The sequence below is a fragment of the Aphelocoma coerulescens genome, chromosome 18 (assembly GCF_041296385.1).
Source record: "Aphelocoma coerulescens isolate FSJ_1873_10779 chromosome 18, UR_Acoe_1.0, whole genome shotgun sequence".
Lineage (NCBI taxonomy): Eukaryota > Metazoa > Chordata > Aves > Passeriformes > Corvidae > Aphelocoma > Aphelocoma coerulescens.
In genome coordinates, this window is record NC_091031.1 from 6,310,154 (window position 1) to 6,335,306 (window position 25,153).

The 25,153-nt window shown below is 41.6% G+C and overlaps 3 protein-coding genes across 8 annotated transcripts in view; 1 reads left to right on the plus strand and 2 right to left on the minus strand.

Annotated features, from left to right (window-relative positions):
• MBTD1 (mbt domain containing 1) overlaps window positions 1–16,411 on the plus strand; it is a 35,811-nt gene extending 19,400 nt beyond the window's left edge. For all 5 annotated transcript variants that reach the window (XM_069032489.1, XM_069032491.1, XM_069032490.1 and 2 more), the window contains exons 10-16: window positions 614–669; window positions 932–1,036; window positions 1,846–1,993; window positions 4,421–4,503; window positions 4,821–5,055; window positions 5,656–5,733; window positions 12,501–16,411. In XM_069032489.1, the coding sequence (XP_068888590.1) occupies window positions 614–669; window positions 932–1,036; window positions 1,846–1,993; window positions 4,421–4,503; window positions 4,821–5,055; window positions 5,656–5,733; window positions 12,501–12,619 (824 nt within the window). In that variant the 3' untranslated portion in view covers window positions 12,620–16,411. The remainder of the gene's footprint in view (window positions 1–613; window positions 670–931; window positions 1,037–1,845; window positions 1,994–4,420; window positions 4,504–4,820; window positions 5,056–5,655; window positions 5,734–12,500) is intronic.
• Window positions 16,412–16,886: 475 nt separating this feature from the next.
• LOC138120108 (nucleoside diphosphate kinase) lies at window positions 16,887–19,451 on the minus strand. Its single transcript, XM_069032559.1, has 5 exons — window positions 19,346–19,451; window positions 19,016–19,148; window positions 18,383–18,484; window positions 17,566–17,678; window positions 16,887–17,123 (listed from the first exon to the last, which is right to left on the minus strand). Exons 2-5 carry the CDS (start codon window positions 19,142–19,144, stop codon window positions 17,006–17,008), a joined length of 462 nt encoding a protein of 153 aa, XP_068888660.1. The 5' UTR covers window positions 19,145–19,148; window positions 19,346–19,451; the 3' UTR covers window positions 16,887–17,005.
• Window positions 19,452–20,548: 1,097 nt separating this feature from the next.
• LOC138120107 (nucleoside diphosphate kinase-like) lies at window positions 20,549–24,651 on the minus strand. 2 transcript variants are annotated; one of them, XM_069032558.1, is made up of 5 exons: window positions 24,594–24,651; window positions 23,627–23,759; window positions 22,996–23,097; window positions 22,230–22,342; window positions 20,549–21,899 (listed from the first exon to the last, which is right to left on the minus strand). In XM_069032558.1, the coding sequence occupies exons 2-5, from the start codon at window positions 23,753–23,755 to the stop codon at window positions 21,782–21,784; spliced, it is 462 nt and encodes a 153-aa protein (XP_068888659.1). In that variant the 5' UTR covers window positions 23,756–23,759; window positions 24,594–24,651; the 3' UTR covers window positions 20,549–21,781. The 2 variants fall into 2 exon arrangements, with proteins under 2 accessions (XP_068888659.1, XP_068888658.1); XM_069032557.1 differs by lacking the exon at window positions 24,594–24,651 and adding an exon at window positions 24,283–24,429.
• Between the last annotated feature and the right edge of the window lie 502 nt (window positions 24,652–25,153).

The window sequence follows — 25,153 nt, forward strand, 5'->3', positions numbered from 1 at the left end:
TTGAAATAGTTAAGGTTTCTAAACAAAAAAAAAGTCTGGGTTTTTTATTATTTCTCTGTTCCTTTGAGCTGGTATCCCTTGTCAGAACCAGAATTTCTGTAAAGCATTTCACAAGGCTTCCCTTCAGGGAAAGGCCTTCAGTTTTCCTAATGATTCAACTTTCACTGAAACCACTTATAAACAGATATATAGAGATATAGATACATATAGATAGATATATTTCAAGTGATTGTGTAGTTATATAAAAATATATGTAGAAATGTAATTTTCTGTCATAGCATAATGCAAAGTAGTTTACCTGCCAATTTTTTGCAAAAGTTTTTATGTAGTACTTTCATCAATTTTGTGACATAATCAAATGGTCTTGTAAATACTGGATATTGGTTTTTTTTCCAAAAATGATGCTTGTGTTATAGAGGTAGCTCAGATTGAAGTCTGCAAGGAAAACAGATGGATTATGTCCTCCTGATTTTTGTGGGAGTGTTGCTAGAAACTGTGGGCCTTCCACACCAGTGATTGTATGGTACTGGTAAATATATTCAGAAAAACATATTGTTTGCTCTGTGAACAGAACTTCTGAACAATATTATAATACTATTATTATTCCCTGTAGATATTACAAAGAAACAGGATGGACATTTTGATGCACCCCCACACTTATTTATGAAGGTGAGTTCAGTAGCTAGAACACTCTTTGCAGAGTTGATTGAGGACTTTTAGTTCCTGTTATGTGTAAACCAGACCTGAAACTATTTACATCCTGGCCCAGCACAAGCATTTCTGCTTTTATTACCCAATCTGACCTCCTTGATATAAGCAGAGGTGGTAGAACAGGTATTTCAGTCTGTTGTTTTGGCAGTGTGGGGGTGTGTTTTGTTTGTTCCAGGCTCATTAAATTCTTTGTTTCTGCTCCTGTTCTGTGATTCTTCAGGTAAAAGAGGTTGATGCAGCTGGAGAGTGGTTTAAAGAAGGAATGAAGTTGGAAGCTATAGACCCCCTAAACCTTTCAGCAATATGTGTGGCAACTATCAGAAAGGTAAAAAAGCAAATGTGCATTTTTGGGAGGCAGAGAGGAATCCTTTTTCACTAACCTTTATTCGGGCTTGAAACAAAAAGTACGAAACCAAAACCAGTGCAGTTCATTCACACAGTGAATGGGGTATGTCTGTTAATTGTTTATATACAACTGCTATGAAAATGTGCTCATGTAAATTTGACTTTAATCTCTGGAAATTCAGCCTTACCTTTACTTAGAATGTATGTGTGAGATGAATTTGCAGGAAAATCTTGTGCTAATTATACCAAGTGTTTTGCAACTGTTCAAAACCAAACCTCATCTGGCTGACTTGCAGAAGTCTATGAAGATATTTTAAGGCTGTCCTTCTTTCTTAGCTTGATTGAAAGGGAGCCAATCCATGTGAAATCTGCTTTAAAAGAGAAAATGTAAAAAGCAGCTTAGCTGACTTGTTTAACCTTTCCAGTGAGGAGTATGGTTATGGTTTTGAGTAATGGTATACCGAATATCCTTGCAAGGTGAAGAATAGACTGAGTTATAAAGCTTTAGAAGTAGAGCTGATGTTCACAAGAAAAACAAACTGGAAATCAGAAAAAGGAAATGTTGATCTCATAACTTTGCAGTTATCAGAGGTACATGTGACAGTGGTATTCACAATCCTGGAGACAGGTATGATTTGGAGGGTTTTTTGTTATAATTGAATGTCCTTCTAAGTCGGTTTCCATTATTATTGAGTTACTTTCACTCTTTTGAAACATGGCATGCTTTCTTTCTAGCCTTCTCACCCAGCTGAAGGTATTTAATGTGGAATTTTGTTTCTCTTTACCAAGGTGTTAGCAGATGGCTATCTTATGATTGGGATTGATGGCTCAGAAGCAGCAGATGGGTCTGATTGGTTTTGTTACCATGCCACTTCCCCTTCTATTTTCCCTGTTGGTTTCTGTGAAATTAACATGATTGAACTAACTCCACCCAGAGGTACAGGTAGCATTCTGACACCTTTTATTGTGAATATTGCTCAGTGATATTGTATGTGCCATATGCTTTGTTTCTTAACTCAGCCTACAAAATTCAGGTCACTTTTTAGAACTTCCTTAAGTCTGAAACAAATCCAACAGCTTTACTTTGAAGTGATCTGAACCAGAGGTAGCCAACTCTTCACTTAGAAAAAGTTTGATTATTGGCTGAAATAATTTGCATTTGCTGTCAGAAATTCAGGATTCCACTAAGTCAGTGGGAAGAGTAGGAATCACTAAAAGGGCTATTCTGAAAGTGTAACTGGTTGAGAAGTCCTAGCCACCAAAACAATTAATGAACATTGTAAAGAATCTTAGGCTAATTCACAATACCAGTCAATTTTTGGAAGGCTATACATAAACTTGAGCTTTAGGGCTGTACACTGAATAAACCCCTCTGTGAGGAAAAGCTGTCTGTCCACAAGCACATGTGCCTACAGAAGACTTTGCCTCCCTTTTCCCATTTTTTGCCTTGGTCTGGCACTTTTTAAGAGGATTATAGCTGTATAACAGCAGATGACAATAATTTTCTATGGCTTTTTCCCTCCATTCTCATTCTTGCAGGCTTCTACTTGTATTTAATGAATTATTTCTCTAGGTAATAACTACAGTGTAATGCAACATGAAGAAAGTAATTTCATATCATTTTTGTTGTTGTACAGTAACAACTCTCCCTAGAGTGTGTGGAAAGTGCAGTTATACAGATATAGTTTTATTTTTCAGTCAGCTCATTTAGTGAATTTATTGCCTAGAAATTCATGGGCACAAGCATCCCTCAAAAATCTGAGGTGCAGAGACTCTTGCAATAGAGATACTTTTATAGGAGGAAATGCTTGTATATTAATACATATCAATCATTTTAGAAACACATATATATGAAACTGATGAGACACAATAGGAGAAAAACCTGCTTTTGGTGATGAGACTTTACCTCTTCACTCTTCAAACACTGCTTTCAGAATGTGGGTTTTGTTGTTAGCACATTTATGACACTCAGTGTTTCTTTTATCACAGCAACCTAATTCTTTACCTCCATGTACATTTTCCCTTTTACTGCAGTTTTTCCTGAGTCCTGTGTCATCAGTGAGAGGTGATTATAAGTCACACGTGCAATAGTCTAATAGTCATTTGGAAGAGGAATTACCAGCAGTAAAATACAGAGCATAATGCACATTAGCATTTTTAATAGGATCAAAGTGATCAAAGCTCCTTAACTCTAATAAGGAGGGTATTCTGCTTTCCAAATTATAGGCTGGAAAATGGACAGTTTCTTAATTCTGCCTGGTCTGACAAGGCCCACATGCACATTTCTTGTATGTGATGAACTTGAGTATAAATATATTGGTGTAGCATAGGAATGTTACATTGAGAAGAAAAGCATTAATATGCAGAACTGATACAGTATTGCCCTTACTAATTAACTCTCCAGCTGCATCTGTTCATGGAGATATTCCATAGCCAGTATGAGCACTCTTATCCACATTGCATTTAGTACTCTGGAAACTTCAGTTGCTGTGAAATCACTGGACTTTGCAAAGCTCATTCCTCCCAAACATCTTCATCCCATGCTGAAATCAGTAGAAGCTGAAGGCTTAGGCACTTTGAGGGATGGGATTGAATTTTGGGCTGTGAGTACTGAGTGTGGCAGCCCTGAGCTGCAGCCCTCTGCCCCCACAGAGGTGAGATCCCATGCCATGCCCACTGCACTGCGGATTTTCAGCATGTCCATCACTGCACACTGCTGCAGAGAAACCCTCCAAGCTGTTGTTGCTCCAGCTAGAATTAAAAAATTATTAGTTTAAGCAGTTGTTGAAGTTGCCCAAAGGAAAAGATATTCCTATGTTTTATGCATATTCAGTAGCAGATACATATTTTTTTGAGAGATTATTTTCTTCCCTTTATAATAGCTTTCAAAAAATCCTCTAATTTTCCATATTACTGCTATTTTTACCCTTATTAAACTTTTAAAATGTCCATGTTTATTCTTACCATTCTGTTCCTGACAGTTCAAGTGTTTCAATAGTGAAGCTATTTCCCCACAGGGAAGAAACTGGATGTGCTTAATTCCATTATCTGTTCTGGGTCATTTGTGTAGGGCATTTGTAGAGATGGAGAATCTGCGTGGACAAAAAACTTTCAGTTTAAATGATTAATCTTAAATGATACCTTTTATGTTACCCAGTGCTTCATTCTTCCTGTTTGTTGCAAATGGGCAATGTCCAGGTGACTGTCCCTTAGACCAAAGCTCACAGAGTGGAAGTTTCTGTTATTAATGTTTGACTTTTGTTGTCTTTTTAGCTGTAACACACTCCCAATGTGCTATTTTTGCTGTTGTTCTTACACATGAAGTTTGCAGTTGGTGTATGAAAATGTTGTTTAAAATTCACAGGTTATGCAAAACTCCCTTTTAAGTGGTTTGACTACCTCAGGGAAACTGACTCAATAGCAGCACCAGTGAAGCTCTTCAATAAGGTAATAAAAATTATACATGTTTGTACCAGAGTTAGTATTTTCTTTCTATTTTTGCATAGTGCATGGGATGGACCCATTTCATTAAATACAGTTTTGAAAAACTGAGACTAGAGATAAGAACCATTTGAGTAAACAAAAGTTGGTATCTCTGAAATCTTAGACAGATGCAGAGGTGCAGGAAACTTCATCAGTGATACTTAGGTTTTTTTCTATATTAAGTTGATTGAAGCTCCTGTTTCAGCACGGTGCTTAAGCTATCTTAATGAACATATCTTAATGAACATGTTTACTGATGTTTGCCTTGTTTGCTTCCCCAGGAAGTTCCAAATCATGGGTTTCATGTTGGCATGAAACTGGAGGCTGTAGATCTGATGGAGCCCCGGCTGGTGTGCGTGGCCACAGTGACGCGCATTATCCACCGGCTGCTGAGGATACACTTTGATGGGTGGGAAGATGAGTATGATCAGTGGGTGGATTGTGAGTCCCCAGACCTGTATCCCGTGGGATGGTGTCAGCTGACTGGGTACCAGCTCCAGCCTCCAGCACCGCAGTGTGAGTCCTGCTGTGTCAATAGTGGAAATGAATTTCGTGGGGGCTCATTCTCCTAACCTTTTCCAGTTAGCACCCCAGGCATAACGAAAATAGAACAAATTCTTGCTAATGCCTGAAAGTGCTAATTCACAGTTCTAATCTCTCCCACTTTGATGTTTAAAGTACTTCTGAGGTTTTTTTTACTATTTTTCAATGCCAGAAGATGCTGATTTAATGCAGGGAAAAAGCCTCTTACTTGTCAGTTCTGGAGGAGATCGCTGAGAATTTATATTGCTTTAAGACTGCCAGTGTATCTGTTTCACCTCCTGAATTTTGTAGAACTCAGCCTGTGCAGAAGCTGTATCTAATTTGTTACATCACAACTTGTCCTGTCAGATCAAGTGATAATAACTGATAACTGGATCTCAAGGGCTGTTGTTTAATGAGAGGGTAATGAGAGAGTTCATGTTGTTCAGTGCAAGTTGTTTTTCCACAATAAATTTCTGTCTTTGTTCTCTCACTAAGGAAAAATTCTGTAACTGTGTAGCAGTTTTGATGCATTCTGAAGTGTTTATTTTTTTAAATAATAAGCAGAAATTTTGAATTCTTCATTTTTTGCAGCATCAAGAGATAGCCAGTCAAGTTCATCCAAACAGAAGAAAAAAGCTAAATCGCAACAGTACAAAGGACATAAGAAAAGTGGGTGACAAAGTAGTGTTTGCACCTTTCCTGTTGTTTTAAAGTTTGTGGTCTCTGCCTAAGTCCCTGTTCTATTTGGAAATGTTTGTGTCTAAACAGGTGTTATGCTTAAAGGTGCAGTATGCCATAAAAGGAACTTTTTCATTGAGAATAACCGTTTTTTATAACTTCTGATAGGGCAGATGTTGCTCATAATAATAATCTATGAATTGTAGATGGACAATGGTTAAAATATTTTTGTATTCTGATATAATTTCAGTTAAATAATATATTGGCTGTGTAGTTGTACTGCCCTGTACAAAATACTCAGGTATCAACACAGTTTTCCCTCTGCTCTCTGTAACACAGGTGGAGGAATAAGAACCAAGTTACTGGGATCAGAAAGAATGAGGTGTAGAAAATTTGAATCATCATCTAACTGGCTCCTCTTTAAGACAAAAAAGCTACTTATTTGCCAAATTTTTTGGCTTAGGCATCTGTGTAAATTAGGCTTTTATATTACTTTCAGAAACAAACAGCACTGCTGTATGTGGCTGTTCTTGTCACAGTAAAACACACTAATGACATTATTGAGAATCTGAAGTGTTCAGGTTCTTTGCACAGTAGTTGATTCCCTTGGAATCAAATTGTCAAAATATCAAATTAGCTTGATTCATTTAGACTTGTTTCCAGAGTGTTTTGTTGTTGTGTAGAACTAATGTGAGGAATTAAAGCCTTATCTTCCTGGTAAATTTGTGAATGGATCTATTAAAGCCAATTGGAACCTTCTTCCCCAGTCGTTGAGAATACAACCTTTGCTGTGTTGACCTTGGGGCATGAAAAAAGTTGGCTGGTGAGTTTCACAGATAAACCAGGTGTTTGGGAAGTTCTTAGAACCTCTTGCTAAGTGCCTCAAACATTGCACTGGTTTTCCTTTTTGCTATTGGAGGAAATAAACAGTAAAACAAACAGTAAAATCCAGATCCTTTTCAGAAACTTGCAGCAGTGGTTTTTAAAATAGAATTCAGGTACTGGAAAACTCCTCATTTGAGAATATCCAGGGAATGTGAGTGCTGTTGGCTTAAGCTAGGGAAATATGGCCCTATGGTTAATTACCTTTGTGTAGGACCTGGTTTTGGATAATTCTGCACTGTCTGAGCAGATTTTGTTTATAAAGCTGTGCTAGACCATCGTACTCCTTACCTTATCCCTTTCCTAATACCTCTGCTAGTTTCTTGCTACCCCTCTTACAGTAAGTGTGACCCAAACCTGGAAGATTAATTCCTCTTACTTAGTGCCATAGGAAGCTTTAGTCTAGCTTTAGAAAATTTAGTCTAGGGAAATTTCTCACTAACCTGAGGTAAATGTTGGCTGTGGAAGCAAGGAAAACTTCTGATTGTGTTCTGGACTGTTTGCTCAATACTAAGAAATCCTCTTAATCACCAGAAGATGAGAGAACAAGGTCATGAAGAGTTAGAGCTGGTTGCCTCCTACATGGGTTTTTTCTAAGTAGGTTATGGCAGTGGAAGTGCTGAGTCACAGGAAATAGCACTAAAAATGTCTTCTGAAGCTTTTTCTTGTTCAGCACTTGTAAATAAAATCGAAGGTTATTTTGTAAAGGATTTCAGTCACAAAACCATATAATGCAGCAGTGATGTTTTTATGGTACCATGTAAAGTCACCACAGATGATTGATGAGAAATTCTGTGTATGTTGTAAATTAGATTAGTTTTAGCAGGGCAGGGTTATTTCCACACATTTTTCTCAAGTGTTCACAACACAGCCCAGGATGTCATTGAGTCATTCTGCTGTGTGTAAAGATGCAGATTTCTGCTGCAGTGTCCCCTCCTTCCTGGGAGCACTGAGAGTGCACATATTCTCTGGGAAGCAGAACTGATGGCATTGTAAACACTTTGGGAATGCTTCTGGGGATATGTGAGAATCTCCTCCAGTTCCCTTTCCAGTAGTGTTTGTTTCAGTGAGTGGGGTTTTGTACTGTGTGCCTGCTGCTCAGATGGCTGTGCAGGTGAATTCTTGAAGGGTAACCTGCCAGCATGCCTGGACAATTAATTAATCATGAAGGATGCAATATCTGCTGGTATTGTCTGCTTCCTCTTGGGTATATATATCAGAATAAGGTTACTGAAATCATAATCTGGCCTCCATATTTTCAAGGCTGGGATTCTGTAGACACCATTCTGCCTCATTAATCTCTCTAAAAGGCTCATCCTGAAGTTGTCTTATAAGAAGAATATTTAAGCAGGGTGTGCTACCTTTAGCATATGCATAATCAGTTATCTTTTCAGGACTGAGCTTTTGTTTGTCTGTCTGACAGTGCTGATAGGACTGAAGCATCAGCAGCCACACTTTTGATGTAGCTGAAGACACTGATTTGTGTTACAGATCTTGTACCCTCAATACCACAAAGAACATGCCTTGGGCACAGAATGGGAGCATCTTAGTGGTAAAGGAGAAACATGGTAATTTGTATGGGAAATGTTTTAATAACATTTTTTTCATGAATGCAGTGTTTAATAATTCGAGGGCATTTTAGAAGTTTTTTTTCTACACACTGAAATGGTTATTTATGTTACAGTAAGGCACTGTAAAAATGGGGAATACCATTCTAAGGGAATTAAGAGTATGTATTTTTAGAGGTGCTAAACTTTGTCTGGAGAGGATTATTTCCCCAGAAGCATCCTTCTGTCTCTTATTCACACACACTGAAACAACTGCAGCCTCAAACTGAGCCAAGATGTCTTGGGTGTCCAGGCAGAGGAATGTGTGTGACTGTGCAGTGTAGCTGCAGCAGAAGTAATTCCCAGCACTTGTATTTCATTGATAGAGCATGAAATAAGTAGGTCATGGTATTAAGCAAGGGCCTTGAAACCCTACCAGCAGCCTCTAGAATCCAGGGACTGCAACGTGGTTGTTGAGAACAATAATCCCAGTAATAACTGAATAGTGCCATTGTATGTGCCCTGGTTTTCCAGAATGGGTCAATATCAACCAGAGCCATTTCTCAGTGAACAGAGTTGCCTGATGCACTTTAACTCGAGCGTTTATTTTAGTTTGACTTGATGTTTAGAGAGGAAGATACCAGTTGGGAAGAAACCTGTCAGTTTGTCCAGCCCACCCATGGCAGGTGAGGTGCGGAGGAGCTTCTCTGGGGATGACGAGTTGGTTCCTCCTCCATACCGAGCCCTTCCAGCACAGACAGCCCCCGAGGCCTTCCAGCCTCCCAGGAATAGCCAGGAGTTCAGTCCCAGCCTCCAAACAGGTAACTGGTCACAGCAGTGTGTCACTGCAGAGTGGGGAGCTATGGTCCAGGGTGTCATGTGCTGACTCATCCAATCTTTCTTTTTCCTTTTTTTTTTTTTTTTTTTTTTTCTTTGAATTTTAGTTGTTTTGGTTTTTTTTCTGTTAGAGAGCTTTTCATTCTCGCTGATGCACCACGTCACTGAATTAATCATAGCAGAGGGTTGCAGCTGCTTTAGAACTTCAGAGGAAGGAGGCTTTGGTGTGGGTTGCTGAGAATCCCAGAGGGGCTCTGCAGAGTGTTAAAATACAAAAATGCACTCTGCATGGTAATGTGGATCTGGGAATACTGAATGTAAGTAGGTCATTAGTGTGGATTATCCTTTGCAGAGAAAATAACGATACACAATAAATAAACATTTTTGTCTTTGTATTGGAAAAAAACAGTTATCTGGGAAAAATATCTTTGGAATGTGTTATTTGAAATTTTGTGGATTACTAAGAAAATATATTTGAAACAGTGTAATTGTGCATCTGTATGACTGAGCAGAGAGAAACTCTTAATTCATCAGTAGTATTAAGGAAGGCGATTAAAATTTTGAACTTATTTAAGTATAGTTTGCATAATGTGAGCAATCTTCAATTATACAAGTTCACTTCAAGGGTCTGGTAGTTTTTTCTCTTCCTTTCTCCTAATATCTGTGGCAACATAATGCAGCAAATTATTGCTAACAAATATGTTGTGGCAATAAGCTGTCAGACAGGCTGGATGATGCTCTCCCTGCAGGACAGTTGCCAGGTTGATAGATTTAGCTTCAGATTTGCTTGATTACTCCCTTAAGCTTGCCTTAGTCTGCACTTAAGCTTGCCCTGTCAGCACTCTCTGCTGACTCTGGAATACATCCAGAACAGTTTCTCTTGTCCATGTGTTATCCATTAACAGACTGGGGGAAAAAGAACCCACATGCCACCTTTAGACCCTGAGGAAAACCTTTACTCTCTTCTGCACACCTCTTAACACTTCTCAAGGACCCCTTTAGTGTCACTTCATGTTGCTAATGCTGTGTTTAACAGAGCCTTTGATGCCAAAGGGAAGCCTTGCTTAGGGGAGAGTGTTCTGGAGCATCTATTTCTGCCCAGTTGTTCTTCTCTTATTCCAAATCTACACCTGCATTGCATTTCTATAGTGCAAAGACATGCACAGTCTGAATTTGTGTCATTAGATCTCACAGTTCCTATGAAACACCTGTGTTCCTTGGTTTCTGATACTCAATGCTTTCTATGATCAGTTGAGGGGAACTTTTCAACCCTGAGTTTTGGTAAGGCTGGACAAAATTCATTTTGTTTGTGGTGTAGCCATGTCATTGTCCAAAGGTGTTTGTGTTTATATTGAAACCAGCAAGACCACACCTTTTCAGTCTCTAGGAAGGAGGCATAACCTTGATACCATCTAATCAGTTTAGAACACGTTTGGGATTGGCCAGAACTCATTAATTACATACATATTCCTCAGCATCATTCATTGCCTGATGTTGCAGTAGCTGTAGGACAGATGCAGGGGATGTTAGTGGGGCTTTGAATGGAGTTAGTGTAAGGTTAGTAACAAAGCAGCATCTGCTCTGAAATGTCCCGTCCGTGGGAGATCTCAGTAAGGTTCAAACCCAATTCTTTCCCTGTCTGTATTGTCATGAGGACAGGAAAAAGGTTCAGCACTTCTTCACCTTGTTTGTATGGAGTGGTTTTGCTCTCTAGCAAGTTCCTGATGCTGCTTTAGGGTGCATGAGTACTTCACATCTTTCAGTCATCTGAAATGATCTCTTAAGCACTGAAATTCGCCTGTTGGACTGTTTCACTTTTAAAAAGAACCTACAGCCAACCTGGCAGAGGAGGAGATTGTTCCCAGAGATTTTCCCAACTCTGGAGCATATTGCTCCATTCATATTGGTTTTGAGAGGTTTGAATGTCATAGCATCAGACACAGTCTGTGTCCTGGCAAATCACTGAGACAATGTAGAAAGGGAGTACCTGGCTCATCTGCATCCCTTTTCCTTTAGTTGGATGACTTCCACTAGCTTTCCTTTTTCTTCTTTCAAGTAATTTGGTGTGTAGCTGTAACTAAGCTTTTCTGATGGAGGCTTGTAGTTAAAAGCTGTATAATAGAAACAAACTAAATGTCAGGACTTTGGTTCAAATGAGCCAGAGACAATCCAAATCATGGCAACTGCTGTTACTCCTGTTACCTGCAGGAGCTTCCTGCTGGGGGGAGAGAAGGGAAACAATGTGCATGGTGGGTTGGTTTGTATCCCTGACCTCTGTGTAGCCTTTGCTTAAGGCCTTGCAGCATAGCCAAGTAGCCAATTGTGTGTCTTATCATTTAGACAGCACTTTGTTGTACCCCAAAGATCAGGAATCTTGGTCAGAGATGGGCATGATGCAGGGAAAAGTACTTGAGAGAAAAAAATAAGAAAGGGATTGTGGGCTGTGTAGATGGGAGGAAGAATCTACTAAAGAAAGATGAGGAGAGCTTGCATTATGCTGCAACTTTTGACATCTACTATCTTAATTTTCAAATTTTATTTTTATTTAGCTCAAGAACTTGTTTCAACATAGAAGATGACATAGAATATTTGTAAAAGAATAATCAAACAGCTTGTAAGTTACTGAAGGGCTGTCAGTAGCAGCAGGCTATGAGTTGGGGTTTTTATCTTTCACTGCATATTCCTGCATTTCAAGACACATTGACAATGTATATAAACTTTATATTCAATAATTATAAACTTTGATACTTTTCTCATCCATTTGGTCATAGAGAATCATTTATTTTTGTATAATCAACCCTTTAATGTGGGTACTGCACCTTTAATGAATGTTTACATGTTTTGTTTTCAGTGTTCTTTTCATTGTGCTCATATTTTGATAATCATCTCTATTCATTAATGAAACAGGAAAAGTAATTGTGACATTATTGCTATTCATAACATCTTTGTCTTAGATCTCATTTCTATTTAATTTTGACAACAGACGAGAGAAGATTAAAACTACAAAAAATTGTTTTGCTTGAATGAAACCCGGAATCTTAAAATTTTAATGATGGATTGAGAAATCTTTGTCAATACATTTTGTTGTCTCACATAGACTGTGTGCTGTAACTGAGCTAAGTAATTTGAATTATAGGTTAACTGTTGGCCATTTCCAATCTCATTTTTACTTGCATAAAGACTAAATAGGAAGCAAAGTGGTTTAAAAGTTTAAGTGGTTTAAAATACTCAGATCTTGAGAAAACCTTGTAGAGAATATATTATTGTAAGTAATTTGAAGTCTGTTAATATTAGAGCATAACTGGAGGTTCCATTGGTACTCACAAAGTGCCTGCTCTCTGTGGGATCCTGAGTGTTAAAGCATTGCTAAAATGCAGAATATAAGAAAATGGGGAATCTGGGGTGCTCCCAATATCAATAATACTAAGTAAATTGAAGGAAAAGTTGCACTTGAAGTTACACAGATGTTTAACGTGAATTTTTGATTTGTAGTGACTTCATTGCAGCTGAAGGAGGAGTTGCTGGATGGAGAGGAGTACAGCTTCCTGCAGGGAGCATCTGACCAGGAGAGCAACGGCTCTGCCAGCTACTACATCAAACAGGAGCCCTGAGGCAGCTCCCAGCAGTGTGGGGCACAGCATTGGTGATAGGAAAAGAACCTTTCTCCAAGACTGACTGATTCTGTTCCCACTTGGATGGTGCAGTTTGGGTGACTGTGCCTGGGGCACTTTGCTAACTGTAGGTGAATTAGACTCAGTTCAGAATTTTTTGGAAGGGCGGGGAAACTATTTTAGTGAAAAAGATTTTTCAATTTATTAAAAACAAAAAAAAATGGACACTTTTGTGTTGTATTTGAAGCTTTTGAAAGAATTTTGTAATATTTTCAAGTTCAGATTTATTGTGCATTGTTAACAAGAACTGAAATTCTAATTTTTTGGTAAGATTAAAGTTTAATTAGCATGGTTGTGGGAAGCAGTTGGAGGAAGATATAGTTGCAAATACAAATGAACTGTCATAACAAATGAACCTTTTTGGTACAAGTTGGGAGACTTTTAGACTCTTGTGAACTGCACTGGTCACGCCTCTGTTTTTTTAATTGTGAAAATAAGGCTTTTAAGCCCTGATTTAGAGGCATAAATTGTGTGTGGAAGATAGTGCTGTAAAGCTCTACTCAGTGAGTAGGCCCAAGTGCAACGGAGCGGAGCCATCGCCTGAGGAAGATTTTAACTTTTCAAGGTGTTTTTATTTCATTTAAAATACCTTTTTCTATATAAAATTTTGGTTTTTAATGTTCCTTAGGGTCTGATTCGGTGCCCATTAATATCAGTAGCCTTGTCTCCATCGACTGCAGTGGGCATTGGATTGGATCTAGAAAGCCCTTGTCTGTACATGAATGTCTGTAGTCTTGGAATGCTTCAGCAGATGTTTACAGAGCCCTATGCCAAACTGGAACTTCAGAAAATTCCCTCATTGGAAGATTAGTTTTAGCTCTGAATTTTGACTGAAGAAGCAGCTTAGATGGACAGTCACTAAGGACTCCCTTGGTTATTGGGAAGGAACTTGTGAGTATTCTTGTGATTTTTTTTTTTTTTTTAATTTTTTTCCATTCAGGAAGCCCTAAATGTTTCCTTACCATCTTAAATATTTATCTGTGACCATTCAGAACTGATGTGCCACGTGGTTTCAGGTGAGCTGAAAGAAGCCCTACACTGTGGATTAAAAATGAGTTCAGTCCTGCATAGCCTGCAATATTCATGTTTTGCTGCAATAGTGTAACATAGGAGTTGTGACTTGAGAACAGTATAAAAATTACATGGTTTTAGTCTGTAATTCATAAACTGGATTTGCCTATTGCCTGGAATTCTTGTTTCATGTCAAGTATCCCATTAGCCCCACCTGGTCAACTTCTAGAATTTTACAAGGCAAAAGTCACATAAAAGGGTGAAAATGACAACCACTTAAACACAAAGTTTTTGCAGGAGCTCTTAGTAATTTGGATTTTATTTTTCCATATTTTTAACCTTTGTACATTTTTGTCAATGGAGTTGATGAGTGAGGTGCTTGATCAGCCCTGCAGAGCTGTGACTGGAAAAATGTGCATCAAGAGCTTTAGCTTTTACCAGTAAGGTTCATTAACTAAACTCTCAGGAATTATCTCATAAGTTCTGTAAGTGCTTCTGGGTCTTCACAGGTCCCCTTCAGAGCAGTACAACGACTCTTGACCATAAATTAGGGCTTAAAAAAAAAATCGATCAAAAATTATTAACATCTGTGTTCCTACAGCCTAAGAAATGCTTTAAGGATATCAACCCACAGAGCCCCAGGAGACCATTTTTGTATATTGTTGTTTGAGCTTAAAAAAAAAAAAGTGCATAGAAAGTTGAAAACCAGCAATTTGATTATTTTCTAAAAAATTGCTCTAACTTTGGGTACATAGTATTGGTGATATGCACAGGTTTACCTCATTCTATGCAAGAGGGGTTAATTATGTAAAGTTTTGTATTTACTACTGGAAGTAAAACATGTCCTGTATAGTGTAGGAATGTCTGGAATCCTTTTCTCCCTTACTGGTAACATTTCTTAAATAACGACCCATTTTTAACAACAGCTTCTTCTATTGACAGAATCTGTTAATCAGATTACAAGAATCTGTAACTTCAGGTGGTAAAGACATTTTAGCTCTCTAAAACAGCCATGAAAAGGACTTTGTTGGACCTGGTAGACTTCAAATACCTTATCTCAGATTCTGACCCACCCATGAAGTTTATTTTGAACAGCCTAGATTGGAGAAGTAGGATTAGAGACCATTGTAGTGACACTTTGAGCCTTGAGTGTTTGTTTTCCTATGTTCTCAATTTAACCTGCTGTAAAATCCAGCTCTGCGAGCATTGATTTGGTTTGGTAAGTACAGCACTATTGATTTATTTATTTTTTTTTAATGCAACAACTTGCAGGTTGTCCCAGTCAGCTGGAACAAGGTTCTCACAATCTTGCTTTCTTCTCTCATCAACAGCTTCTGACTTGAGTAGAAAAACTGTTGCATTAATTAGTGTTTCCTAAGGTAGAAGGTCGGGCTAATTAATGAGTGAGGTGCATTGCCAGGTCACGAAACTTGGGCTCCTGAGTATTGCCCAGGCTCATCCCTGATTTCAGAGTTGGTCTTCAAATGTCAAGAGGGAAAATTAGTCCTTAACACACTTCCTGTGCTGGAAAATGTAAGAATCTGTTCTGTCAGTCTTTATAGTATTCTTTTATTCATCAAACACTAAAGTCTTGTGAGGTGATGTCTGTTCTCGGGTACCTGTGTGACTTCAGCAGTTGGTGAAATGTCTTTTGTGTCTCTGAGTTCATAATATGCCTCAGTTGTGTAATTGTCAAGTACAGTGACATCTGTGCTAAGCAAACCGTGGAAGGAGCTGCTGGAAGTCACTTGCTGAGGAGAAGCTCAGGAAAACCTGAGCAAGGTGCTACCAGGGATGTGATCTCCAGAGAGCCTGTGGGGCGTCCCTGGGGCAGCTCCCTGGCTTTGCAAAGCATTCCCGTGGCTCTGGGATGTTTCTCTTGGCTTCAAGCTGTGGTACCTGGCTGAGAGAGCAGCAGATGTTGGACACCTGAAACCTTCAATGGGGTCGGACTCATTTTGGCATTTGGCACAGCAGGTTTTTCTGACCATGAGGCAGCCCAAGCCCTGTCCCTGCCTTGGCTGCTGCCTCTTTCCTTGCTCCAAATCTCTGCTGATCTTTGATTGTTATGTTATTTTCAGTAGAACTCTAACCTGTTCCTTGCTACGTCTGAGGAAAGCTACAGCAGTTATTGATTCCTTGTTCTACGGATACTAACACGGGTTTCAGTGTTTGTTTTGGTTTTTTATTGTTGTTTTCTGTGATGTGAATACCCTCCCTCAATCTTTGTACGATGGTGCTAATATATTTGGTAACAATCCTTTATTGGGAAGGGATTTTAAAAAACTGTGATTTCAGCTGAATTTTTCTTCCTTTTGATTTTTTTTCATATTTAAAATGAAAAGTCACAGCCATTTATACAAAAAAAGGCATCAGCTTTGGCCCCCGGGAAAATGTTGGGGCGGGAATCAAGATTAAACAAACGGGGTTTTTACATAATTTCTGTATGTATTTGATATATAGATCAATATCTGTACAAATTTATCTTTTATTTTCTTGGTAATTTGTGTGGTCAGTGAGAAAGTATTTAAAGCTTTCTCATGCAATGTACATAACTCAGTGAAAAAATGCTTTTGGAGAAATTAATGTTACTTTCATTTTTACGAGACTGCAGATTTTCAGCATGGATGTGAAAAGCATTAAAATTATAACTTTGTGTACAAGATGAAAATAATTCACTAAATTTGCCTTTTTTACACAAAATAAAAATTATAAAAAGTCTTTTTCTGAGTAGTGATTGTTTTGTTTAAAAGACACTCTTAGCCCTAAATGCATTTCAGCTTATTTCTCTCAAGATAATGCACATTAATACCCACAATCTGTAAAACCATGAGTATTTTAAGTAACTGGGTATATTGGTCTGATAGCAAATTGTGTGAGGCCCTGAGCACAAGGTAATGGGTTTGATAAGAGAAGGTGAATTAGATAATCATTTCAGAGAGCAAGCTTTGCACTTGGCTCTCATTTCATTTAGTATTAATGTTTGTATAAGGAAGGAAGTTTTGTGGTATCCCATTTTTCTTCTAGCTGTGCTGGAAATAGCTCCAGCCTCCCTTCAGCTCTCCCTCTGCAAATCTGCCACTTCTTGAGTTCAGCAGCTGTGCCAGGAGCACGTGTCAGTGGCTCCTGAATGACTAAAATGACTTTTATGAGTATTTGAACAGGGGTCTGTTGTAAGTGAACACACCACAAGGAATTAGTTCACACCCATTTATTTGACAGTCACTTTCAGCACTAAGAGAACCGTGGTTGCTCCCAGGGCAGCAGCTGGAATGAGATGAGGTGTTGGAAGGCACAAATCACTGTGGGAACCCATCACTCATAGATCCAATCATGTGCACAGGGCTTGAAGTCAATGAGCTCTGCTGGTTTGAACCACAGGTTGATCTCCTTCTGTGCACTCTCCACGGAGTCACTGCCATGGATGATATTTCTGTGGAAGGAGACAAACATTGTTCCCTATAAAAATACACTTTCAGCAACCTTGTTCTCAATTTTCTAAAAACTTGGACGAAGCATCTAGAGCAGGGAGACCATTGCTGTTATTTCTGGTAGTGTTCCAACACCCCCACCCCACCAAGAGCTAATTATGCCTCTCAGGGTCGCTCTAGAGCTACTGTTCTACACCAGCCCCTGCCTGAGCTTACGTGCTGCTCTGGGGAGGAGCTGGACTGCAAACAAAGTCAGCTTTGTACCACTTTCCTAAGCAGCAGCTATGCACTGTGACCTGCAAATGAAATACCATCAGACTAAGGTATCTACCACCAATTCTGGCTTTGTAGAATAGGAGACTACCAACAGCATTTGTGTTGGCAATGAAACAGTGAGTAGGAGTTGTTGAGTTTTGAGTATCAATTAACAGACTGAGCACAAACCTTCCCACTTGAATGCAGAAGTCACCACGGATGGTGCCAGGCTTGGAGTCTGCAGGGTTGGTTTCCCCCAGCATTACTCTCCCAGTTTTCACCACGTTGAGTCCTTCCCATACCTTAAAGTAAAAAAACAAAAAATTCTGTTAAGCCACACTTTTACAAAATACTGACAACTCATCTTTGCTCTACCATACTTCACAAAGAAACAAAGGCTCTACCACTAAAGAAATTAACCCTGCCTAGATTCTCTCTTAGGCCTGTAAAGGTGACAAGGGAAAAAGCATATGAACTGGAAGTACTTGTAAAAAGGACTGTCAGCATTGTTACTGCAGTGAAGGAGATCCTTCACCAAGCCTCAGAGTTAATGTACAAGGCCAACTCCCAACCCTTTGTCTTGTGGTGGGATGGGGACACCATGCTGAGTGTTCTCTCCTAGCTCACAACCACAGCAGGAGATGCTATTAGAGCAAGTACCTTGTTTTGGGAGGAATGTAAGAATGAATGACACACAAGATGGGTGTCTGTGTCTGAAAGCCTGACCTTGCCCAAAGCAGATTTTTGGTGCAGAAGACTCACTTTCAGGAATTTTGCTTTATGCATTTATATATTACGCATTTTAATACCCATTTTATATGTGCACTTTTTTTCTTATTATAGTAACTTCACTGTCTTAATTTTAACTTTTTCTTTTGCCACTATCAGAACTAGGTAGTTTGAAACAAATGTATCTGCAACAATATCTCTGAATATTCTTAATAATTTATAGAGCAAGACAAATATACTCAAGAAAGTAATCTTAAACTAAAATCAAGCCACTTACCATGGCCACAATAGGTCCAGAGTTCATGTATTTAACCAAACCAGGGAAGAAGGGGCGGTCTTTCAGGTCAATGTAATGTTGTTTGAGAAGGTCTTCAGAGGCCTTTAAAAGGGCAGATGTAACTTTAAATATCATTTTCTGAGTATCACTGAACAGAAGGTGTTACAGGTGTAAGACTGTGAGTGATTAGATTCACTAATAATTAATGTTACCAACAATGCTGCAGTGCTATTGTGGGTATCAATGTGAGCTCCTGCTGAAACATTAAGGGAGTTCTTTGTGGCAGTGCTGGGAATTGGCAGTATGATTTCTTTGCACTGCAGTGACCCTCAGCGATAAGCAGAGTACGGGATTCCTGGGTGATGTTACCCAACACAACCTTTCCGCCAAGGCCATTCCAGCTCTCAATCGGGCTGCATTAAACCACTGGAGCAAAATTCGCTTTTTCTGGAAAGGGGAGAAGCCGCGTGCTGGGCAGGAAGCCGGGCCTGAGGCGTGCTCCAGCACGGCCGCCATCAGATCCCCGTTCTGCCGCAGGAGAAGCCGCAAGCGGAGATTCTCTGCGTGTGGGTGTGGTGAGCCCCCCTCGGGCAGGGCAGGGACGGGGTTTGGGGGCAAGCCGCGGGCACTCACGTGCACGAACTTCATGGCCACGAGCCGGAACCCTTTCTGCTCGAACCGCTTGATGATCTCCCCGACCAGCCCGCGCTGGACGCCGTCGGGCTTGATGGCGATGAAGGTGCGCTCGCCGTTCCCCGCCATGGCGCTGCGGGCGGGAGCGCGGCGTGAGGGGACGCGCGGCCTCAAGGTCGGCGGCGGCCATGGCGGCACCGCCCCGCCACGCGGCACCGCCACCGAGCGTCCCCCGGCCCCGCCGAGCCCGGCCCGGCCCCGCCGAGCCCCGCCGGGCCCCTCCGCCCGCACCCCCCGTGCCCTGCAGCGCCGGGCCCGGCCCGGCCTCACCTTTCCGGAGCCGCTGCCGCCGCCGCTGCCGCCCGCGCCGCTGCCGCCGGAGGAAGAGGCGGAGGAGAAGGCGGGCGGGCCGCGGATCCCCCGCCCCGCGCAGAGGAGGAGCCGCCGGGCCGGCGGCGCTTCGGGGGCGGGACCGCCAGCACCGAGCGGGACCGGGCCGGGCCGAGATGGGCGGGGATGGGATGGGCTGGGACGGGACCGGACCGGATCAGACCGAACCGAACCGAACCAGGCAGTGGCCGCTGCCGGGCCCCGCGGCCGGGGGGCGGCTCTTGGCCAGGCCCGGCCGCACCTGTCGCCTCCGCCGCCTCGAGGGTTATTGATTTACAGACGCAGCAACTGTGGCTTAAGCCTTTAAGGCACTGAAGCGACGGCGGATGTTTAACACAACTGAATTATTTTTTACTCATCGGTGCTGGCTTGGCTGTTTTCAGGTATCACCGCGGTCTGAGGGCTGGTCCTGCCAAGCCGGCTGCACCGCACAGCACGGCTACAGCTCCTCGAAAGCGTATTTATCCCGGAAAAGTGATGTGGGATCCGTAACCCAGGAGCTTTATTGGTAACTTTATTGAGAAGATGAAGCTGCCAGCTGTCAAAACCTCACAGTGCCTGAACCCATGTCACAACATGAAGCAGGGAGGATGTTACTTTTTATGATGTTCACTACTTGGCCCTTTTGTTGATAAAACACCTTTTCCTGAGCAAGTTACAATCGCACACCATCACTGCAAGTGGGATATCGATGAAATAACCTCTGCAGTCCTTGCGTTGTCTCTTATTGAGGGGCCAGTGAGTGGCTTCACAGGGTCAATTAGTGGTTTCACACTGGACCTGCCCAGGCACCTCAGCCGTGCAGGAGTGCTGGCCTCCACGTTTTCGCAGTCTCATCACATTAGAAACACTAATCAGCAGCCCCCTGACAGCCCCCACATCTCCGGATAACCCATATTTCTCTATTTTGTGGAATCAGGAAATCTTAAGTAATCTTTCAAGCAAAGATTAAACTGGAGACTATTCATCCCGTACCCAGGTTTGTCACATATTCCCTTTCCTCCAGCTACTTTTAACTTAATTGTTTTTCTTCTATAACACTGAATATTTTCAGAAGAGTATCTCACAGCCTCACCTACAGCTTCATAGTTAGAGAATTTGTTCCCTCTCCTTATACTCATTAATTAAATATAAGACAAAATATTTTAAATTTCCTTTTATTTCACTTAAGAAATACTTCACTTAAGAAAATATTGTTTTATTTTGTACCATCTCTTTTTAGGAGTTTGATATCACCATAAGGTATCATAAGTTTTCAATATTTGCTGCATAGTTCAGTATTCAGATACAAGAACTCACTGTGGGGGGGAAAAATCGTGGAGTTTGAGCAACTGACTCCATGAAATTCTTGCTCTTAGTGAATAAAATATTGCAGGGACATAAATACATAGTATCAATCCCAACTACCTCATCCAGTACAGCTTTTGCTCTTGAAACTGAAACACCTTCTGCATTATGATGACTGTACTTCTTTGCATCATTAAATAAATACAAAATGATAGTGCTAAAGTCACTTCTGAAACAACTTATCCAAGGATCGTTTGCTTTGTAGTTCCAACTACTAAGGAAAGGACACAAATGATAACAATGCTAAATTATCAGCTGTTCAGCTGGCAAAGCAAGCACCACTTACTGCTCTGTGCAATATCAGACAGCTGCTGCGCAGAAGTGGCTGAAGGTAGAATCTCCCTCATCCATCCTCACATTAATCTTCTTTTCACATAAAAGGACATTTCATTAAGCCTGGCCGGTTAATCTTTCCTCAAAATGCTAAATAAATCCCACGTGGAAGGGAAAAAGAGCAAGCTGAAATAGTGTCAGTGGGGAGGCCAGTTGTCATTTTAGCCAGAGCTGAGCTCTCTATGGGCACAGCATGTTCTGGGGAGAGAAATGGGCTTTTTCTGCAGCTGTTTTAGGAATGGGGACACACTTGATATTAAGTAAATCCTCAACATCTGGGCATATTAGCAATGCATTTACACCACTATCAATTGTCCTCTAATGTTTTAGCAAAGTTAACCCCTGACTCCGAGTCATTTGCATATTTATTTACCAAATAAATTGTTTACCCATTTTTTTCTGTTTACCAAAATACCCTCTATGACTAAAAGTACTTCAGAAGAATATATCTGTTATCTGCTCCGTGTTTTCACCTCATATCTCTCAACCCCAGAAGCAGCTTTTAAAAAGTGCAATCCCATTTATAACTTGACAGCTTTTAAATCAAAGGAGCAGCAAGCACTGACTCTATTTTAAACATCCACAACAGAGCAATCTCAGTGTTTTCTGAGGTTTCTACCAGGGAATTCTTTGGAATAGCTAGAGACTGGCAGCTGCTCACACACAGTGGGGATATCAGAAGAGCCAGGCTGGGTGTTAATCATAGATCCACTCATGAGCACAGCTTCTGTAATCAACCAGTTCTTCAGGAGTGAACCATAAATTGATCTCTGTCTCAGCACTTTCCACAGAATCACTGCCATGAATGATGTTCCTAGGAAAAGAAAAGGTGAATATAAGAGTAAGAGAATTCTTAAAGTAAAGTAAGTATCTTGTTTTGAAGTGGTTCCCATTATGGACAGGAGCTTTAAGTAACAGGAAAGTAGGAAAAGACACAGCATAGGCAGTGCCAGCTTTGCTCCTCGTTGTCTCTGGGGACAGCCACAACTTGATTTGCATCCCTAGATCCTAACATGACATGGGCACAGGGAATGGCAGCTCCATGTGTAAGACAGAGAAGGATGGAGCACAGTTCCTGCAGATATCATGACATAACACTTGGCATTTAGTGCCTTTGGATGATACCAGAAGTTTTAAAATTTACCTTCCAACTTGGACACAGAAGTCCCCACGAATAGTGCCAGGCTTGGAATCAAATGGATTGGTTTCCCCCAGCATCACTCTTCCAGTCTTAATCACATTAAGACCTTCCCACACCTTAAAGAAAAAGAAATTTCCACTGAGATTATTAAATTTTAGCAGCAGTTAAATTATACCATCCACAAGAACACAGGGCTGGTCCATCATGGCACAAATCACCATCTGAATATTTGTCATAGTGAGACATACTTTATCTCCAATTCTTCTGTCGGATTCTTGAAGCATCTGCTCACATGGTCCTTTCTGTACAATCCTCCTCCTCACCCAGTGTGGGGAGAGAATGATTTTCCATCTCAGTATGTCAAACAGCCTCACAGAGCTGTCTGCTCATGGGAGAGCTGGACCTCAACTATTTTACAAATACATTATCAAGGAGAAAAAGGGAAATAGAGTAAAAGTATTCCACCATCCTTTTTCAGTTTGCTTACTACATGGCATGTCAGTGGGGCTTTTGTGCAGGTTTACTCTTTCTCAAGGTCCTGGTTTTGATTCCCTTTTGTCCTGTCCTCTTCCTCAACAAAATGACTCAAAGGAGAGAAAGATTATGAGAAAAGATTAAAGAAAAAGGAGTTAACAGCACATCTTCCTAATTATAGTATTTGAATCCAGATTTTTAAATCCTTTTTGAAATAAACTAGAATCCAACAGGTGACACAATCTCATTGCAGGGAAGACCATCAAGCAGTGTGGTTTTCTTGCCGGGAACTCACCATGGCTATGACAGGTCCTGAGTGCATGTATTGCACCAGGCCATCGTAGAACGGCCGGTCCTTGAGGTCGATGTAGTGTTCCCTCAGAAGGTCCTCAGAGGCCTGGGTTAAAAACCATCCAGACAGAGAAAAAAGCTTACAGTAAGAACTTAAGACCGTAGTGAAATCACAGAGATTAACCACAGAGCACTGGTAATCCTGAAACTTGCACGCACTTCAAAATTCTGCATTTCTAGCATCTTTCTAGGAGCACTTTTGGTCAATACGAATTTGAACTGTTTGCTTTAACCCCAGCTCAACTTAGAAAAGTTTCTGCTGCCAGTACAGGCAGTTTATGTGACCTGTGATTTGTGAAAGATACTCAAAGATATTTAATAGGCATAGGATGCACCTGAAAGAATATTCTCTTCAGACTAAGGACATCAGGTTACTAAAATTAGTGTGCTTAGCACGTCTAAAGCATTTAGCCAGAGCTGGGAATTGGAACTTATCCAAAAACATCCCAAGTACGACTTCTCAAAATTTCAGTTTTAAATGTTACAGAGGCCACATTTGTTGTTATAGCATGCTGCTCTATTTGAAGGCTGTAGCTGATACAAAAAAGCAGACACAGCAGTTAAGGAGAGCTTACATGTATTAATTTCATGGCCACCAGTTTGAACCCTTTCTGCTCAAAGCGTTTGATGATCTCCCCCACCAGCCCCCTCTGGACCCCATCGGGCTTGATGGCGATGAAGGTGCGCTCATCGATGGCAGCCATGGTCCTGAGGAGGGAGAGAATAAAAGTTGTTATTCCAGGATTGTGCAAAATTGTGTCAAATCCCATCCCTTCTGCTACCAGTGTAATTAGATTGGCTGCGTCTGAGGGTCAGTAATCCACAGTCTGCAACGTTTGGACAAACCAGTGACCGCACACGGGTTTCCCCAAGTGCTGCAGGAGTGAGTTTGAAGCAGTGGAAGGGTGCCAAGTGTAGGAACAATCAGCGAATACTGAAATCAGAAACGCTCTGAACGGAAAGGATCGCCACGGATCCATCTTCCAGCGCCGTGCAGTAAGTTAATAGATTAACCCACAATTTCACCTGGAAACCAGCAGGACCGGAGGGGCTCCGAGCCCCGCGCCGCTGCAGGGCCGTGTCCGCGCACACCTGAGCGGGCAGGGGAGGGACGCGGGGGGCTGCGGGGAGGCTCCGCGGGAATGCGGTGACGCTGTCCGGGGACAGAAGGTCCCTTCCCGCTGCACCGCAACCCGGTTTACCCGCTGGTGGCCCGATGGCTCTGGCAAACCTTGAAACCTCGTCCCCCGCTGGCGGCCCGGCGGCCGTGGCAAACGGTGTCCCCCGGTGGTGGCCTCTGTGAGTGTCGCAGCCCGCGTCCCCCGCTGTTTCCCGGTGGCTCTGGCAGCCCGTGTCCCGCACCGGTGGCTCTCTCCAGCCGTGTCAGCGCGGGTCCCCGCCCGGCTTAGCCGTGCCCCCCCCGCACCGCGGTTGCCGTGGCGACAGCGCGGCCTCCCGCCCGCAGAGAGCGCCGTTCCCGCGGGGGCGATTGGGGATCGATCCCCGTCCCCGATCCCCCGCCCGGGTCACACCAGCACCCACCCAGTGCCTCTTCCCTTGGAGCGGGGCTGCTGGGCTCACCCCTTCCAGCATTTCAGCCTTGCCTGCTGGATCCCGGGTTTTATTTAACAAAAGGCACGTCACCTTATTTTAATAAAAATCTCATTATCGTGCTGTTCTGCTTGTGTTTCCTCTTTAAAGAAGGTAATTAGTTTTGTTTGGTTTTTTTCCGGTTATACTGTATTAGCTCTTTGAGTCAAAAGACCCCTCAACCAGTTACCACTGAGCTGCTTTGCCTTGAGCATTTTATTGCCTTTGAGAGAATTGAGGATAAAGCAACCGGATGGAAATCCGTGCTTGTCCTGGTTTTGTTTCCCAAACTGGGATGAACTTCCTGGGCTCCACTCCCTGGCTGCTCTTGAAAGCAAAACAATGAAGATTTCACTTCCCTCAGGGCAGGACTTTACTGCTTGACAGGGATAAGTTCAGCTTTTTGATAACATGGATTTCCTTTCTTGGGATCCCTTCTCTTCCCCACAATTCATGACACATCCATGTGGTCCTTTGAGTTCTGGTGGGAGACTCCAGATCTGACCTAAGCA

Excerpts from the sequence above, each read along its gene's own strand:
- LOC138120108 (XM_069032559.1), bottom strand. The coding sequence starts at position 19,144 with ATGGCGGGGAACGGCGAGCGCACCTTCATCGCCATCAAGCCCGACGGC. Across the intron at positions 17,679-18,382 it reads CTGGACCTATTGTGGCCATG|GTATGGGAAGGACTCAACGT; the intron begins GTAAGTGGCTTG and ends TTTTACTTTAAG. Across the intron at positions 17,124-17,565 it reads TTCTGCATTCAAGTGGGAAG|AAATATCATCCATGGCAGTG; the intron begins GTTTGTGCTCAG and ends CTCCTTCCACAG.
- LOC138120107 (XM_069032558.1), bottom strand. The coding sequence starts at position 23,755 with ATGGCTGCCATCGATGAGCGCACCTTCATCGCCATCAAGCCCGATGGG. Across the intron at positions 23,098-23,626 it reads TGGCCATGAAATTAATACAT|GCCTCTGAGGACCTTCTGAG; the intron begins GTAAGCTCTCCT and ends TTTTTAACCCAG. Across the intron at positions 22,343-22,995 it reads CAGGACCTGTCATAGCCATG|GTGTGGGAAGGTCTTAATGT; the intron begins GTGAGTTCCCGG and ends TTTTTCTTTAAG.